This window comes from Pseudophryne corroboree, chromosome 8 (genome assembly GCF_028390025.1).
Source record: "Pseudophryne corroboree isolate aPseCor3 chromosome 8, aPseCor3.hap2, whole genome shotgun sequence".
In the NCBI taxonomy this organism is placed as follows: Eukaryota; Metazoa; Chordata; class Amphibia; order Anura; family Myobatrachidae; genus Pseudophryne; species Pseudophryne corroboree.
This window is the reverse complement of record NC_086451.1, coordinates 111,330,088-111,348,468: the sequence shown is the minus strand read 5'-3', so window position 1 is coordinate 111,348,468 and position 18,381 is coordinate 111,330,088. Positions and strand designations below refer to the sequence as shown.

The following is an 18,381-nucleotide window of genomic DNA, read 5'->3' as shown; positions in this document are numbered from 1 at the left end:
CAACAGCACCTCCGGAACCCTTCATCCATCCACAACATCCCCACACCTGCCCCTCTCCCACCCGTGGCACCCCTGCCCCTCCCCCACCTTCAGTGCCTCCGGACCCCTCCCCCATCTGCATCCCCCACTCCTCTGCCCCTCCCCCACGCGCAGCACCTCCCGAACCTTCCCCATCCGGGCCCCACCCCCACTTCTGCCTCCCTCCACCCGCAGCATCTACAGACACCATCCGCAGTCCCCCCCGCACCCGCTACATTCTGTACATCGTGCCCTGCAGGTGCTGTTCACGCCGTCGCAAGGGGCTGCGCCTCCTTCACCATCGCACGCCCTTTCATTGTGCAATATTTAACAACTAACAAAGGAATGCAGGTAATACTCCATATAATACAAATATTAAACCCCAGAAAGGCATGCAAGGGTTAAGGGGGCGTAGCCCCTTGCGACGGTGTGAAGAGCGCCCGTAGGGCGCGATGAAGCACCTAGTAATGTAATAAGCCTGCATTTTAGTTGCTTCTTACCTCCCACAAACATTCCCTGCCTGTCACTCAAGTTACAAAAAAATATCCTCACTGCGATCAGTAAAATAGTGCACATTTGTGCAAACACTATTATCTGTTTGCATGTACAAAATAACACTCAGCAGCTTTATTTTAAAATGGAGATTGACATCTAAATCATTACCTTTGAGAAAGTCACGTTTTAAAAGAAGTGCCAGCATGGCTGAACTCTGCATTCTCCAGTCAGAGGCCTCCTCATAATGCCAACCATAGGATCAGGGGTAGTCATTCCGAGTTGTTCGCTCTGTATTTTTCTTCGCATCACAGCGATTTTCCGCTAACTGCGCATGCGCAATGTTCGCACTGCGACTGCGCCAAGTAAATTTGCTATGCAGTTAGGTATTTTACTCACGGCATTACAAGGTTTTTTCTTCGTTCTGGTGATCGTAGTGTGATTGACAGGAAGTGGGTGTTTCTGGGCGGAAACAGGCCGTTTTATGGGAGTGTGTGAAAAAACGCTGCCGTTTCTGGGAAAAACGCGGGAGTGGCTGGAGAAACGGAGGAGTGTTTGGACGAACGCTGGGTGTGTTTATGACGTCAAACCAGGAACGACAAGCACTGAACTGATCGCAGATGCCGAGTAAGTTTGAAGCTACTCAGAAACTGCTAAGAAGTGTCTATTCGCAATTCTGCTAATCTTTCGTTCGCAATTTTGAGAAGCTAAGATTCACTCCCAGTAGGCGGCGGCTTAGCGTGTGCAAAGCTGCTAAAAGCAGCTTGCGAGCGAACAACTCGGAATGACCACCAGAGTGTTTTTCTTGTGCTTAAAGTCTACTGGAGTAGTCCTTACTCAGAGGTTTCCATGCAAAATGGGGTTATGTTATGTCATGTCTATGGAGCCAATTTATTATTTTAGCAAAATTAGTTGACATCTGTTATAATAACCACTACTGACAGTGATAACCGATTCATTAACCATTTATCATTTACAGTAAGTCATGCTGGGGCAGCACATCTGATAAAGGACTGTCTCTGTAACATACTTGCCTACTCTCTCGGATCCTGCGGGGAACATTCGATTTTTGGGGTAGTCCCCGCACCCCCGGAAGAGTGGGCATTCCTCCTGCATTCTGCTCACTACCTAGTGAAGCGGGCAGAATGAGGAGAACAGTAAACGGAGATTGCAATCCATGTGAAGGGGCGGGGCTCAGTGATGCAATTCTATGTTAGTAGTGTTATTTAGACCCTGACCCTATTCGAATATGCGTAATTTGCAGCACTTTGCTGCAAGTGGCTGGGCCCTAATGACGTGAGTGCTCCAGCTCCGCCCCCATAACAGCCCACCTACTTGTCCCCCCCGGGCTTCTCACAGAGAGGACAATTTAAAAGTTGGTAAGTATGCTCTGTAATGACTTTCCCTCATTAGAATCTCATTCACTTCTTGCTTATGACAGTTTTAAAGGATATGTTTGTATTGGGCATGTGGGCACAGTACATCCAAAAATCCCTATGTGGCAAAACTGTGGCTATAAGGGGGGAATTCAATTAATGGGTGCCTGTCAGAGCAAGTCAGTTCTTTTGAACACCCAATAATTATCATGTCTGTCGAAGCCAAATAGACACTTTAGCCGCATACAGTGGCTAAACACATCTATCTAAAGTCCTGGTTAGGATACCCAAGAGTTGCTTAGGTGCTCAAACAATGGACTTTTTGCACATTTGGTGTCACCACCTTGGAAGCTGCAAGACGAAATGTGTGAAGTGTGGCCAAGCTCTGCGAAGGTAAGCTTTTGCCCAAGAGACCACAGTGAGAGATTGTGGCATGTTCTTCGTTATTTAGATGAACAAAGAATACATATATATCTAATGTCTCCTGCATTCAGCTTTTGAACTATAGCAGGTATACTTAAGTAATGCGGAATCTGCCACTGGTGCTTGGTTTTCAGGGGAGAAGACACATAAATAGGCCCCTTAATGAGAGTTTGTATTTTAGGTTGCTCTAATTGTGAGGCTGCCACATATCTCCTGATTGGTAAGACTGTGTTTTATTTTCATTATTTTATTCAATTGTTTAACAATTTGCACTAAGTATTTGCCTTCCTTTCTCTCACTCACTCACTCACTCACTCACTCACTCACTCACTCTCTTGTCCTATACTTTACTGCATCATGTTTATCAATATTATTAATTACATTCCTCTGTCCTTTAACAAATAACAGTAAAAAAAAACCTGTAATAAAACATCAGAACTAGATGTTGAGAGTCCTAAAATACTCATTTGTTACTCAGTTGTATGGTAAATTGTACCTTGCAGTGAAAATAACATTGTCCAGATTCAAAAGAAACAGACAGTACCTGATGTTTTGAAAGAGGTGAGTTCTACAGCCTGTGAGAAAAGCAAAAAGAAAAACACATTTCAATAGTCAACACAGAATGGAGAAATAAATAAATAAAATAAATAGAATTCTGTTTTCTTGTAAAGAGAGAAACACCATACAGTACATCCACAGTTCTTACCATAGAGTACATATGTTGTTGTTTTTCCAGGGAATTAGACTCAAACAATAAAACTCATGCTGGGGTTGCCCATCTCAGGGCAAGGCCACCGAGTATGCTAATAGGAGTCAACCAGTTGCGACCGCAATTTTCTTTGCGGTCACAGCAATTGTGGACGACCCCTTGTAGGTGCAACTAGGCTCCGTGTGCAGGCGGTCAGTCGGCATTTTTCCAATCGGAGCAGCTGCGTGTGAAAATGCAGCCGGTCCACCCCCATTTTCCGTGCGCACTGGCTGCGGCAGCGCGGAAATTGCGGTATCGCGATGCGACCTGAATAACCCCTAATATCATGAAAATTTTAAATATGAATAAACATTGCTTTATAACATAACATGCATATAACACTTTTTTCTCAATGTCATCATGACGAAATATATGAAATGGTAAATATTTATCAGATTTTGTATAAACTACATGTACTGTATAGATATAAAATAAAAACAAGTCTTATTAAAATGTTACCTACAGTATAAGTATCTGAAATACGTTTGTATATCATTCTCTCAACCCAGGTAAATTAAAAGCAGCAGCAACTGTCAGCAATCCACCTCCAAATGTAACACATGTTGCCTATGGTAATGAGCAAACAAAACAAAACTTATTTTATCCCGCTGCTGTGGCTGGTACATTATAAAGTGATGGGAACCATTAGTAGGCCTACTTATCACATAGTCATGAAAAGTCAGCGCAGACCGTGCGGGAGGCGAGCCACGGTGGCTGCTTGACGTCACACGCAGCCGCCGCGACCCGGACAGCGACGGGTAGCACCCTGCCAGCGCGCAGGTGCTGCGCTGGTAGGGAGCTACTTATCAAGTACAATAGCATGGCTGATGTGCGATGCTTTTGTACTTGTGTGTGTGTGTGTGTGTGTGTGGGGGGGGGGGGGGGGGGGGGGGGGTAGGGCGAGACAAGCTGGGCGGACTAACCAGACATGCACGGCTACGATCAGGTCTAAATTAGGCCCGTGGTTATGTTAAATTCTTGCATTTCTAATTGTTGATAAGGCTTTACTTGTCATATATCAAAAAGTATTCAGATTTTATATAAATTTTCCTCACAAAATTATGACATTTTCCTACTATTAGGTATTTAGAGAGACATATGGGCAGGGTAAGGCTACCCTCCCGGATCGGCCAGGAGGCTCCCGAAAAATGTGTGGTGCTACTGCCCCCCCAGAAAGGTAGGAAAGTCTCCTGGATCCGGCTTATCCCCCCCACAGCTGTCCTTCATAGTGGGCGCTCCAGGGAGGCTAATGACGCAATTCGCACTGAATCGCGTCATCCTATTCAGTGCCAGCAATCAGGGCATTAACTATTGGGAACGGGGCCACAATGATGCGTTTGTGCTTCCACGCCCCCCTACTGCCCACAACCCCTGTAATACCGACCTGGCTACCCCCCTCCCACATGGGGCAGCCGGATAGTCGGTAATCCTGGTTTACACATCCAGATGGTGCTGGACACATCCACAAAGCACTGGTCACTGTACTCTTCTCACAATAGGCCACTGGTCATTTTCCAGCCCAGGCCCATGTGGCATTAATCCACCCATAGCTTGTATCTCCCAAAGTGTAATCAGATCTCTGCATATTGCTTATCCTCACTTATTGAAACCTATGTATTGCCTCTCCTGGTCCTTTCATGATTGAGATGAACAAACCGTTAAACAGATCATTCTAAATGTGCTTTGTAGTTTGCATTTCAGATTTTGTCCTCACTAACTGTGACCACTATAATGCACCCACGATGGCTGCCTCTTTTGTGATATGTTTATTTTCTGCAAATATAAAGCGCTTTGAGTCCCTTGGGCAAAAGCATTATATACTGCTAATAAACATTATTATTTTGAAGATGAGATAAGCCATTAATCTGGCATTTTCACCAATTTCTCATACGTCCTAGAGGATGCTGGGGTGCACTTCAGTACCATGGAGTATAGACGGTTCCGCAGTGGCACTTTAAGACTTTTCCAGAGTGTGAACTGGCTCCTCCCTCTATGCCCCTCCTACAGACCTCAGTTTAGAAAATCTGCCTAGGCAGATTGGTCGCACTCTAGTGGAGCTCTACTGAGTTTCGCTAAAAGACTTTATATTAGGTTTTTTATTTCAGGGAGACTGCTGTCAACAGTCTCCCTGCTTTGTGGGACTTAGGGGGAAGAAGTAGGAACCAACTTCCTAAAGAGTTTCATGGCTCTACTTCTTGCTGACAGGACACCATTAGCTCCTGAAGGGTACTGAACACTAGCTGCGGCTATGCGCTCACTCCCACAGCACGCCGGCACCCCACTAACAGAGCCAGAAGTCAGAAGACGCGTGAGTATCATTACCAGAGATCTGCAAGAGGGACCTCCGGTCATCGTGATGGCTCAAGGTACCGCGCAGCGAACGGGAACGCTGCGTGGACATGCTATCCATACACAGCGCACAGCAGGGTGCAGGGCGCGGGGGGGTGGGGGGGGGGGGTTGCGGGGGGAGCGCCCTGGGCAGCATGAAAACCTACTCTGACTGGCAAAAAGGTAGCATATTGGGCCGTGGCACAATCCTACACCCCCGCCAGTATAAATATTACCTCATGTTTTCTGAGTGGAAATGCGCCGTTGCAGGGGGCGGGGCTTTCCTCCTCAGTCAGCCAGCGCTGCTCAGCACCATTTTCTCCAGGCAAGCTGCAGGGAGAGGACACGCTGCCCTCCTCCACGTATGAATCAAGTATCAGGGTGTATATTAGGGGGGGGGGCAGAGTGAAAAGTGGTGCTTAAATTGGCATATAAAAGTGCTAAAGGTCTCTGTAGATACACAGCGATTTTTTACATTGGCACTGAGTTGTGAACTGGCAAGTCCCTTCTGTGTCCTTCTGACAGATTTACTGTGGGTCTGTCCCCTATAAGCCCCGGAGTGTCTGTGATGTGATTGTGCACGTGTGTGACATGTATGAGGCAGGGAACTCTTCCCCTGAGGGAGCCATTTTAGGGACACAGAGTTGTAATGTGGTGGTGCTGCCGGCACACCAAGAGCCTGAATGGGTGAAAGAATTACGTGATAGTGTGAATCATATCAGTAAGAGATTGGATAAGTCTGAGTCTCATGCAGAAAGTTGGAGAAAATCTGTCAAAGATGTGATTTTTCAGAGTTCTGCTTTTTTATCCACAGGGGACCCCTCTGGGTCACGTAAAAGGTCATTTGCACAAGTTGTACAAACTGATACCGACACGGACTCAAACTCCTGTGTCGACACTAGTGATTCCAGGGGAATAGACCCAAAGTTAGCAAAAAACATACAATACATGATTATTGCTATAAAGGAGGTGTTAGAAGTAACAGAACCCCCTCCTTTACCACAGGAGAAAGCTTACTTTTATTAAGAAGATCAATTTAACTTTTCCTCCATCTCATGAGCTGAACAGTCTCTTTGAGGGAGTCTGGGCAAACCCTGAAAAGAAATTTCAGATTCCTAAAAGAATTCAGTTAGCTTACCCTTTCCCTGCAGAGGACAGGAAAAGGTGGGAGTCACCCCCCCCCCCCCCCCCCCGTTTTAGACAGTGCCCTGTCATGGTTAACAAAAAAGGTGATTCTCCCTGCGCCTGGGACGGCTTCACTAAAAGAGCCGAAAGACCGCAAGTTAGAGACTACGTTGAAATCTATTTATGTGGCAAATGGGACACTACTCAGGCCTACCATTGCCGGTGCGTGGGTGAGTAGTGCTATTAAAAAGTTGTCAGAAAACTTGTCATCAGAAATTTACACAATAGATAGAGACGAGATAATCCTAACATTAGGTCATATCAAAGACGCTGCTGCATATATGCTAGAAGCCATGAGAGATATTGGTCTCTTGGGATCAAGAGCCGCTACCATGGCAATATCAGCACGGAGGGCGTTGTGGATTCGCCAATGGAATGCTGACGCAGATTCCAAAAGGAATATGGAGGCTATCCCGTACAAAGGTGAGGCCTTGTTTGGAGATGGGCTGGATGCGTTAGTTTCTGCGGCTACCGCAGGTAAGTCTACATTCTTGCCTTATGCTCCTGCACCAGCGAAAAAGACACATCACTCTCAGATGCAGTCCTTTCGGCCCAATAAATACAAAAAGGGTAAAGGTTCCCCTTTCTTTGCGGGTAGAGGAAAGGGAAAAGGAAAAAAGTCCACAGTGTCTCCAGGATCACAGGAGCAGAAATCAACCTCTGTTCCTGCCAAAGCTTCAGCATGACGCTGGGGCTCAGGTGGGGGCACGTCTGAAACTCTTCAGTCACTTCTGGCTTCAATCTGGCCTGGTCCCGTGGGTCGTGCAAATAGTGTCCCAAGGGTACAAACTGGAGTTTCAAGACATTCGCCCATGCCGATTTTTCAAATCGGCCTTACCATCTATCCCGGACAGGGAAGTGGTTGCAGCAGCAATACAAAAATTGTGTCAGGATCAAGTCATTGTCCTGGTTCCCTTGTTACAACAAGGAGAAGGGTTTTATTCAAGCCTATTTGTAGTTCCGAAGCCGGACGGCTCGGTCAGACCAATTCTAAACCTGAAAAATCTGAATCTCTACCTGCAAAGGTTCAAGTTCAAGATGGAATCTCTGAGGGCAGTGATTTCCAGTCTGGAGGAGGGGGAATTCATGGTGTCAGTGGACATAAAAGATGCCTACCTACATGTCCCCATTTATCCTCCACATCAAGCTTATCTGAGATTCGCAGTGCAGGATTGCCATTACCAATTTCAGACGTTGCCGTTTGGACTCTCCACGGCACCAAGGGTGTTTACCAAGGTGATGGCAGAGATGATGGTCCTCCTTTGACAGCAAGGAGTCAATATAATTCCTTACCTGGACGATCTCCTAATAAAAGCGAGGTCCAGGGAAAAGTTGGTGCAAAACATTGCACTTTCCCTGACAGTACTTCAACATCACGGTTGGATCATAAATTTTCCAAACTCACAATTGGAACCGACGACAAGATTATCCTTTCTGGGGATGATACTGGACACAGAAGTACAGAGGGTATTTCTTCCAGTAGAAAAGGCTCTGGAAATCCAGAGAATGGTCAAACAAATTCTGAAACCAACAAGAGTGTCGATTCATCAATGCATTCGGTTGTTGGGAAAGATGGTAGTGGCCTACGAGGCCATACAGTTTGGCCGATTCCATGCCAGAGTATTTAAGTGGGACCTATTGGACAACTGGTCCGGTTCCCATCTACACATGCATCAGAGGATAATCCTGTCATCCAAAGCCAGAATTTCACTCCTGTGGTGGCTACACAGTTCTCACCTCCTAGAGAGAGGCAGGTTCCTTATTCAGGACTGGATCCTGGTGACCACGGATGCAAGTCTCCGAGGCTGGGGAGCAGTCACACAGGAGGAGAGCTTCTAAGGAAGATGGTCATGTCAAAGAAACTTGTCTTCACATAAACGTTCTGGAGTTAAGAACCATTTACAACGGCCTTCTACAAGCGGTGCATCTTCTTCAAGATCAACCCGTACAGATCCAGTCGGACAATGTAACAGCAGTCGCGTACATAAACCGTCAGGGCGGAACGAAAAGCAGAGCGGCAATGGCAGAGGTGTCAAAGATCCTCCTCTGGGCAGAAAGACATGCAAATGCTCTGTCAGCAATTTTCATTCCGGGAGTGGACAACTGGGAAGCAGACTTCCCTAGCAGACACAATCTCCATCCAGGAGAAAGGGGCCTCCACCAAGAAGTCTTCGCAGAGTTGACAGGTCTTTGGGGAATTCCTCAAATAGACATGATGGCGTCTCATCGCAACAAGAAGCTGCAGAGATATTGTTCCAGGTCGAGAGACCCTCAAGCAATAGCAGTGGATGAACTGGTGACCCAGTGGGTGTTTCAGTCGGTATATGTCTTCCCTCCACTTCCACTGATACCAAAAGTTCTCAAGATCATAAGAAGGACAGGAGTTCGAGCAATCCTCATTGTCCCAGACTGGCCAAGGAGGGCTTGGTATCCAGATCTTCAGGAGTTACTCATAGGAGATCCTCGGCCTCTTCCTCTTTGCGAGGACCTGCTGCAGCTGGGGCCGTGCGTGTATCAAGACTTACCGTGGCTACGTTTGACGGCATGGCTGTTGAGCGCCGAATCCTAGCCCGAAAGGGTATTCCCAAAGAAGTCATTCCCACTCTTATTCAGGCCAGGAAAGGAGTAACGTCTAAACATTACCACCGTATTTGGAGAAAATATGTGTCTTGGTGTGAAACCAAGAAGGACATTTTCTCCATTTTCTCCAGGGCGGTGTGGATGCGGGCCTACGATTGGGCTCAATCAAGGTCCAGATTTCGGCCTTGTCCGTTTTCTTTCAGAAACAATTGACCTCCCTTCCAGAAGTTCAGACATTTGTGAAAGGGGGGCTGCACATCCAACCTCCATTTGTGCCTCCTGTGGCACCATGGGATCTTAACGTGGTGTTGCGATTGCTTCAATCGGATTGGTTTGACCCTCTCCAGGAGATAGAGTTGAAATTTCTCACTTGGAAAGTGGTCATGCTGTTGGCCTTGGCATCCGCAAGAAGGGTGTCTGAGTTAGGGACCTTGTCTCACAACAGCACTTACTTGGTTTTCCATGAAGATAGGGCTGAGTTTCGAACTCGTCAACATTTCTTCCAAAGGTGGTTTCTTCTTTCCATATAAACCAACCTATTGTGGTGCCAGTGGCTACTGACACCATCACTGCTTCAAAGTCTCTAGATGTGGTCAGGGCTTTGAGAATCTATGTCGCAAGAACGGCTCGGATATGGAAAACAGAGTCTCTGTTTGTCCTGTATGCTCACAACAAGATTGGGTGTCCTGCGTCTAAGCAGACTATTGCGCGCAGGATCAGAGGTACGATTCAGCACGCTCATTCTACGGCAGGTTTGCCGGTACCGAATTCGGTGACTGCCCATTCTACTATAAAGGTGGGCTCATCCTCGGAGGCTGCCCAGGGGGTATCGGCATTACAACTTCCCGAGCAGCTACTTGGTCTGGGGCAAACACGTTTGCTAAGTTTTACAAGTTTGACAACTTGGCCGATGAGGACCTACAGTTTGGTCAGTCGGTGTTACAGGGTCATCCGCACTCTCCCGCCCGTACTGGAGCTTTGGTATAACCCCATGGTACTGAAGTGGACCCCAGCATCCTCTAGGACGTATGAGAAAACAGGATTTTAATACCTACAGGTAAATCCTTTTCGCTAGTCTGTAGCGGATGCTGGGCACCCAGCCCAGTGCGTACTTTACCTGCAGTTGTTATTTTGTTCAAAATGTTTTCAGCACGGTTGCTGTAATGTTCATGCCCGTTGGCATGTGTTTTGCTGAATGCCATGTGTGCGGCATGGTTGAGATGTGAGCTGGTATGAATCTCACCATTAACTTAAAAGTAAATCCTTTTCTCGAAATGTTCGTCTCCCTGGGCATAGTTCCTATACTGAGGTCTGGAGGAGGGGCATAGCCAGTTCACACTCTGAAAAAGTCTTAAAGTGCCCATGGCTCCTGCGGAACATCTATACCCCATGGTACTGAAGTGGACCCCAGCATCCTCTACGGACTAGGAAAAAAGGATTTACCGTAGGTATTAAAATCCTGTTTTCTCCTACATCTCAGACAGACGCTTATCATTTCCCCATAAACCTCTATGGGAACAGCTGTTTGACAAAAAGCAGAGCTTTGACCCAGCAATTAGGACCAATGAAGTAGAAAGGCTATGCTGGATCAATGGCATGTTAAACAACGAAACACATGGTAAAACATAAGCTGCAGATGCACATTTTAGTAGTAGAAAAGTGAGAATGTCCTCACAGAAGAACACAAATTTTGATGAGGGTCCACAAGGACATCTGGAAAGGTAAATATTGGCATTACATTATGTGGCACTGTGATATGCTGCATCTTGTTAAATAGACCCCTAAAATAAGCCTTTCTTTACCATATCATGCTGTCTTCTTAACACTAGTGCAACTGAGAGCCCCCTGAAACTGGATGCATCAATGTAGAATCTGACAGTTGCAACATCACAATGATTAACACCACAGCTGATAACTATGGTAACCAAAGAACTGATACTCATGTCAGTTGGCTCATATCATAAGGTATATGTAGTATGCCACAAAAGCATGTCATAAAGCCTAACATATATTAGAGATGAGCGTGTTCGGTTCTCAGAGAACTGAACCCCCCCCCTTTGCCCCCCCCTCCCCCCCAACCCCCCACTGTCGCCCCCCCACCCCCCTGGTCCCCCCTCCGAAATTCATGATCCAAGCCGGGAACAGAGTCCGGCTTGGGACTTCCTGACATCAACATTCCGCTGTCGGATTCTCGCGGGTTCTGGATTCCATATAAAGAGCCACGCATCGCTGCTATTTTCACTCCGGAGAGTGAGGCTGACAATCTCTGTCTCTCTCTGTGGGTGGTGGAGTTGAGTGGGGTCAGTGTGTGCTCTCTAGGGGTGCTGTCCTGTCACTGTGGTGTCCCTGTGATGTTAGGGGTGCTGTCCTGGCTGTCACAGGTGTTTCATGTACTGTTATAGGTGCTGCAGCTGTACATGGGTGTTGCTATCCTGGCTGTCACTGTGCTGTACAGGGGCACTGTCCTCCTGTATGCTGTGAAAATACAGGGGTGCTGGCCCTGTCTTGTATGCTGCAAATATTCAGGAGTGCTGTGAAAATAAATGTACACTGGCCCTGTCTTGTCTGCTGTAAAAAATTCAGGGGTGCAGTGAAAATAAATGTACACTGGCCCTGTCTTGTATGCTGTAAAAATTCTAGGGTGCAGTAAAATAGATGTACACTGACCCTGTCTTGTATGCTGTAAAAATTCAGGGGTGCAGTGAAAATAAATGTACACTGGCCATGTCTTGTATGCTGTAAAAAGTTAATGGGTGCAGTGAAAATAAATTTACACTGATCCTGTCTTGTATGCTGCAAAAATTAAGGGGTGCTGTGAAAATAAATGTACACTGGCCCTGTCTTGTATGCGGTAATATTTCAGGGGTGCAGTGAAAATAAATGTACACTGGCCCTGGCTTGTATGCTGTAAAAATTCAGGGGTGCAGTGAAGTGTGTCTGCGGATGCGATATCTAGGCCTGACCTTCCCAAGACTGTATGGGAAGAGGAGGTTCCTACCACCATTTGCACGCCGCCTGCAAGTGAGGAAGAGCACCGCCAGTCCAGTTGCTGCTATTGAGATTGAGGATGTCACTATAGAAGTACACCTTGATGAGGAGTATACTGGTGTCGCTGGCGCTGAGGAGGAAGTTGATAATGAGGATTCTGATAGGGATGTGGTTTGTTTGAATAAGGCACCAGTGGAGGCAGTTGTTGGCCATGGGATGAAAAAACCCATTGTCATGCCTGGGCAAAATACCAAAAAAGCCACCTCTTCGGCGTGGAATTATTTCTCCACAAATTTGGGCAACAGGTGTCAAGCCATGTGTTTCCTTTGTCAATCCATAATAAGTAGCGGTAAGGATGTTAACCACCTAGGAACATCCTCCCTTATACGTCATGTGCAGCACAATCATCATGTCATTGTCAAGTTCAGAAAATTTGGGTAATAACGTAAGCAGTCCACTGACACCTAAATCACTTTTTCCTGTTGTACCCAAGCTCCTGCAATCCACACCACCAACTCCCTCAACACCAATTTCCTCCTCAGTCAGGAATGTAAGTAGTCCTGCAGGCCATTTCACTAGCATGACTAATGAGTCCTCTCCTATCCGGGATTCCTTCTGAGGATTCTTGAGTGGTACGCCTACTGTTGCTGCCACTGCTGCTGCTGTTACTGCTTGTCATTTGTCAGTTGTCATCCCAGAGAGGAAGTCGGAAGACCACTTGTACTACTTCAAATAAGCAATTGACTGTCCAACAGTCTTTTGCGAGGAAGATGAAATATGACAGCAGTCACCCTGTTACAAAGTGTATTACTGAGGCCATAACAACTATGCTGCTGTTAGACGTGCATCCAGTATCCACAATTAGTGCAGTGGGATTTAGACAGTTGATGGACGTACTGTGTCCCCGGTTCCAAATCCCGTCTAGATTCCACTCCACTAGGCAAGCGATTCCCGGACTGTACAGGGACATTAAGAAAAGTGTCCTCAGTGTCCTGAAAAATACGGTTGTACCCCCAGTCCACTTAACCATGGACATGTGGACAAGTAGAGCAGGGCAAACTAAGGTTTACATAACTGTGAGAGCCCACTGGGTAGATGTATTGCCTTCCGCAGCAACAACAGCAGCGGCACCAGCAGCAGCATCTCACAAATGCCATCTCGTTCCTAGGCAGGCTACGCTGTGTATCACCGGTTTCTGTAAGAGGAACTCCGCTTACAACCTCTTACGGAAACTGAGGGACATCATTGCACAATGACTTACCCCACTTAGACTCTCATGGGGATTTGTGGTATCTGACAATGCCACCAATACTGTGCGTGCATTACATCTGGGCAAATTCCAGCACGTCCCATGTTTTGCACATACAGTTAATTTGGCGGTGCAGAATTTTTTTTAAAATGGCAGCGTGCAGGAGATGCTATCGGTGGCCCGAAAAATTGCAGGCCACTTTCGACATTCAGCAACTGTGTGCCAAAGCCTGGAGCACCAGCAAAAAATCCTGAACCTGGCCTGCCATCACCTGAAGCAAGAGGTAGTAACAAGGTGGAATTCAACCCTCTATATGCTTCAGAGGATGGAGGAGCAACAAAAGGCTATTCAAGCCTATACATCTACCTATGATATAGGCAAATGAGGGGGAATGCACCTGACTCAAGCTCAGTGAGGAATGGTTTCCGTGTTGTGCAAGGTTCACCAACCAGGTCATTCCCTTCATCAGGCTTTTGCAGAAGCAGCTGGAGAAATTGAAGGAGGGGCTAAGACGAAGCGATTCCGCTAAGTATGTGGGACTTGTGGATGGAGCCCTTCGTTCGCTTTGCCAGGATTCAAGGGTGGTCGATCTGTTGAAATCATAGCACTACATTTTGCCCACCGTGCTCGATCCTAGGTTTAAAGTCTACGTTGTATCTCTCTTTCCGGCTCACACAAGTCTGCAGAGGTGTAAAGACCTGCTGGTGAGAAAATTGTCAACTCAAGCGGAATGTGACCCATCAACAGCTCCTCCTTCATTTTCTCCCGCAACTGGGGCTTCGAGGAAAAGAAAACATTTTCCTAGCCCACCCGCTGGCGGTGATGCAGGGCAGTCACGAGCAAGTGTTGACATCTGGTCCGGACTGACGGAGCTGCCATCAGTTATTGACATGTCTACTTTTCGCTGCATATGATGCTGTCACCATTGAAAGAATGGTGGAGGATTATATCGGTGAAAGCATCCAAGTAGGCATGTCAGACAGAATACAAAAATTGAGTATAGTTTAGCGCTCAGTCCCGTTCCAACACATATAAATGTCCAAATATGACCTTTTCAGGATGTGATCTGTGTAGTCGATAACCAGCTTGTAGAAATTGTTAACTTCTGTTTACTTCACTGTGTAATTTCATTAGCAAGGAATATACCTCAAAAAGAACCAGATGGATGGTACATAGGGGGTCATTCTGACCCGATCGCACGCTGCTCTCTGCGCAGCGGTGCGATCATGTCGGAACTGCACAAGCGCGGCGTGCGTGACGCAGGGAACAAGGAAAGCGGTTGCAGCAGCAACCGCAAGAAGATTGACAGGAGGAAGGCATGTCGGGGCGTCAACTGACCGTTTTCCGGGAGTGGTCCAGCAAACGCAGGCGTGTCCAGGAGTTTTGAGGGCGGATGTCTTACGTCAAATCTGGGACCTGCATCGCTGGATCCGTTGCAAATTGTAAGTAGGCACAGGGCTGGTCTTGTTTTGCTAGAAACTTTTTTAGCATAGCAGGGCTGCATAAGCGTTCGCAGCCCTGCTATGCTAAAATACACTCCCCCATAGGCGGCGTCAGGTTGATCGCACGCGCAGCAAAAAGTTGCTACGTGCTATCAACTCGGAATGACCCCCACAGTGTCGTAAATGTAAAAATGTAACTAAAGAAATGAGACAGTGCTATTCACTTTGTATAGAACCTTTTTGTTCACTTTTTTATATATATATGTAAAAATACAACATAAAAATATATACAATATCTAAATCTATAGTGCAAATTTTATGCAATAGCACCGGCCGGTACTGGTATTAATCTATTCAAAAATTAGTAATTATTAAAAACATCTGCTATACCAAAGCTAGATATTTCCACAATGAAGCAGCTTTTTTAACACCTGTGATAAAGGACTCTGTCCCTTTAAAGAGAATTATTTTATAGAGTCTCTGTATCACAGTGGCTAATCAAAAAACAGATAAATCAATTTCTCAATCTAATATCAACACGATGTCAATCCGCTATAGCAATTTATCAGTATTGTTGCCGTAGCAATAAACATTGATTAATCCTAGCAGGCAATATGTTAAACCATTTAAAAATATAATCAACGACACAATGTTAATTTGTAGTCAGCTGTTTTGCGATCTATCCAGCAAGATGTAATTATCAAATGTGTCACCTCCTTTATAATAGTTAGAGTCCGTATAATTCAACACAGTCACCTGTTATAGATTAATATGGTTAAACCCACTTGATGGATATCTTTTATGATGATTACCGTCCATACATATTAATCAATTTTGGTTGTTACAATCTGTAAGGTGGTTGATAATTCCGTTGTTAAATATTTGATTAAATGAAAAAATTGAAAAAACGGCTCCTTGATATATAAATGAAAGTTAATACTTGATCAGTATTGGTTAGAGATTCAGCTGCTATTTTGGATATAATTACAGCTATTTATATTCAGAGGGTCCCAAATTTCACCTAGAGTGCCGTTTATTGAGCACTCAGATATGTACCTTTCCTCAAAATGCTGTAGGCATGGCAGCCGCTCCAACGAGGATTAGTGGTGATAGGGATCCACGCAGCACTCTCCGGTATTATGCTTCTCTCCTTAGTATAGCTTGAAAAACAGACACACTTCAAACAGCTCCAGCGGCAGCTGTATATAGTGCTGCTCGTCCCAGCAACAGCCTTTACTTTCCGCTCTCTATTCCACAGCATACGCTGATGAGAGCCCTTCAGCCAGCCACATATGCAGTAGCGCAGTGAGGTGTGGAGTATCTGTATTGATCTCCCGAGTCTCCAAACGCGTTTCTCCGTCTACCCTCCGGCTTCGACGGCTTCCTCAGTGTAAGAATAACTTGTCACCATTCATCCATCCTTAAATACCGGATCTCCGGTTTTGCACATGCTCACTAGCATATATGTTACAAGCCTCATGTGCATCTGTTTTAAACGGACACACTATATCCTCTATCATCTTAATTACGTCTATTTATATAACTTAAAAAAGGACATTTTTATTTTCCACAATGTGGGATGAAAGACTTACTCCCAATAAGAATTAATAAATAAACAAATAAAATAAAAAATATATAATATAAATAATATAATAAATAAAAAACAAATTGAGGCACTCCTGACTCGCATCTACACAGTGAAATTGTAGCATTTCAATCCCTATATATAATTTTCAATTTTTATTATATATAAAAAAAATCTTAGACCCTATATAAATTTAAGTCCAAGAATTTTTATTTTTATTTTCATTATTATTTATATTTATATTTATTTCTCCCCAATTATAGGCTATCATATAACTGCTTATTATCTATCAATCCATTCATAAATTTAGATTCTTGATGCGACTTCTATATTGATTCCCCATGATATATATGTATATATACACAGGAATTGTCATATTTTATTATGCATTTCTGAATGTATCAATTTATGACAAGGATTAAGCCCATGATTTTATATATCTATGGCATAAAATTAACCCCACAATTTCACTGTATATTTCAATGTAAATTAATATTTTTTCATCATAGACTAAGCCCGTGATCATCACCATTAAATCTATCTATACACTACAACATCACATCATTATATAACTATTTGTAGTGTATAAATATACTCATATAATAATAACCCAACAGACTTAGCATACCTGGCATCTTTATCCTATCACAGCCATTGAATCATTTTCTGAAGAAAACTAGATTTAATTTAACAATTTTATTATTATTACTCCACTCAATCTAGATTTCATTAAGTTCAACTGTATCGTTTAATCCATTTGGCACAAGAGTATCCATTTTGTATATCCTATATGCCTCTCTTCTACATAATCGATTAAATCGATCCCCTCCCCTTGCTGTATTTTTAATTTGCTCTACTGCTACCATAGTACAATTATCAAAGTTATTAGACTGACAATGTGCAACATGGCTAGACAATGGATGTTTTGCTCCTTTTAAAACATTTCTTCTGTGTTCCATATATCTAATATGCATAGTACGTATAGTTCTCCCAATATATTGTCTACCACATTTACATGTAATCAAATATATAATATATGTCGAATTACAATTAAGGAATTCTTTTATCTGGAATACCTCACTAGTATTATTTGAAACATATGTTGTTTGTTTCCTAGGTGCATTTTTACATGATAGGCAATTGGGTTTACCACATTTATGAAATCCAGGTGGTTTTACAGGTATCCACATGTTAGTTTTAGATTCCATTACCCCTCTTTTGAAATGGCTTGGTACCAAAATAGAACGTAAGTTTTCAGCCTTACGAAAAATCATTCCTCCTCTCTGATCTAATTGTGGTTTGAGAACTTCATCTAGCATCAATAAGGACATATTCCGTTTGATAGTTTGTTGGATCTGATGTGCGCAGCTATTATATTGGGTGACAAATAGCATATTTCTTTTTGGATCTTTTCCCCTACTATTTTTTCTTTCTTTTTCTTTTGGTTTAAGTAGTAAGGCCCTGTCAAGTTGTTCTATTTCCAACATTGCTTCCTCCAGCAACATGGGTGGATAACCCTGTTCTATAAATGACGTCATAAGGATTTTTGCTTGTGTTCTATACATTGTCACAGATGAACAATTTCTTCTAATCCGGACAAATTGACCCCTAGGAATATTTTCCTTCCATTTCTTTTTATGGGAGCTACTGAACTGTAAATAGTTATTTTGATCGACCTGTTTAATAAATGTTTTAGTGGTCAAATTTCCATCTTCTACCGCCAGTGCCACATCAAGGAAACTCAATTCTGTATTACTATATGTATAGGTGAACTTTAATCCGTATTGATTATTATTTAAACCTTCCGTGAAATTAATCAAGTGTTCCAAAGTGCCCCCCCAAATTATAAAGAAATCATCTATAAAGCGGCCATAGTACACCAGATCCGCGCCAAGTCCACCCCCCCACACATGTTGGTCCTCAAAGACCCCCATGTATAGGTTGGCTAGACTCGGCGCGAATCTGGC

General features: G+C 44.5%; 1 protein-coding gene across 2 annotated transcripts in view; it reads right to left on the bottom strand.

Annotated features, from left to right (window-relative positions):
* ADGRD2 (adhesion G protein-coupled receptor D2) overlaps nucleotides 1-18,381 on the bottom strand; it is a 611,421-nt gene that overhangs the window by 162,695 nt on the left and 430,345 nt on the right. The window contains exon 25 of one of the 2 annotated variants that reach the window (XM_063936865.1): nucleotides 2,854-2,884. In XM_063936865.1, the coding sequence (XP_063792935.1) occupies nucleotides 2,854-2,884 (31 nt within the window). Of the gene's footprint in view, nucleotides 1-2,751; nucleotides 2,885-18,381 lie in introns of those variants that run through there. The other variant, XM_063936864.1, reaches the window with a different exon arrangement.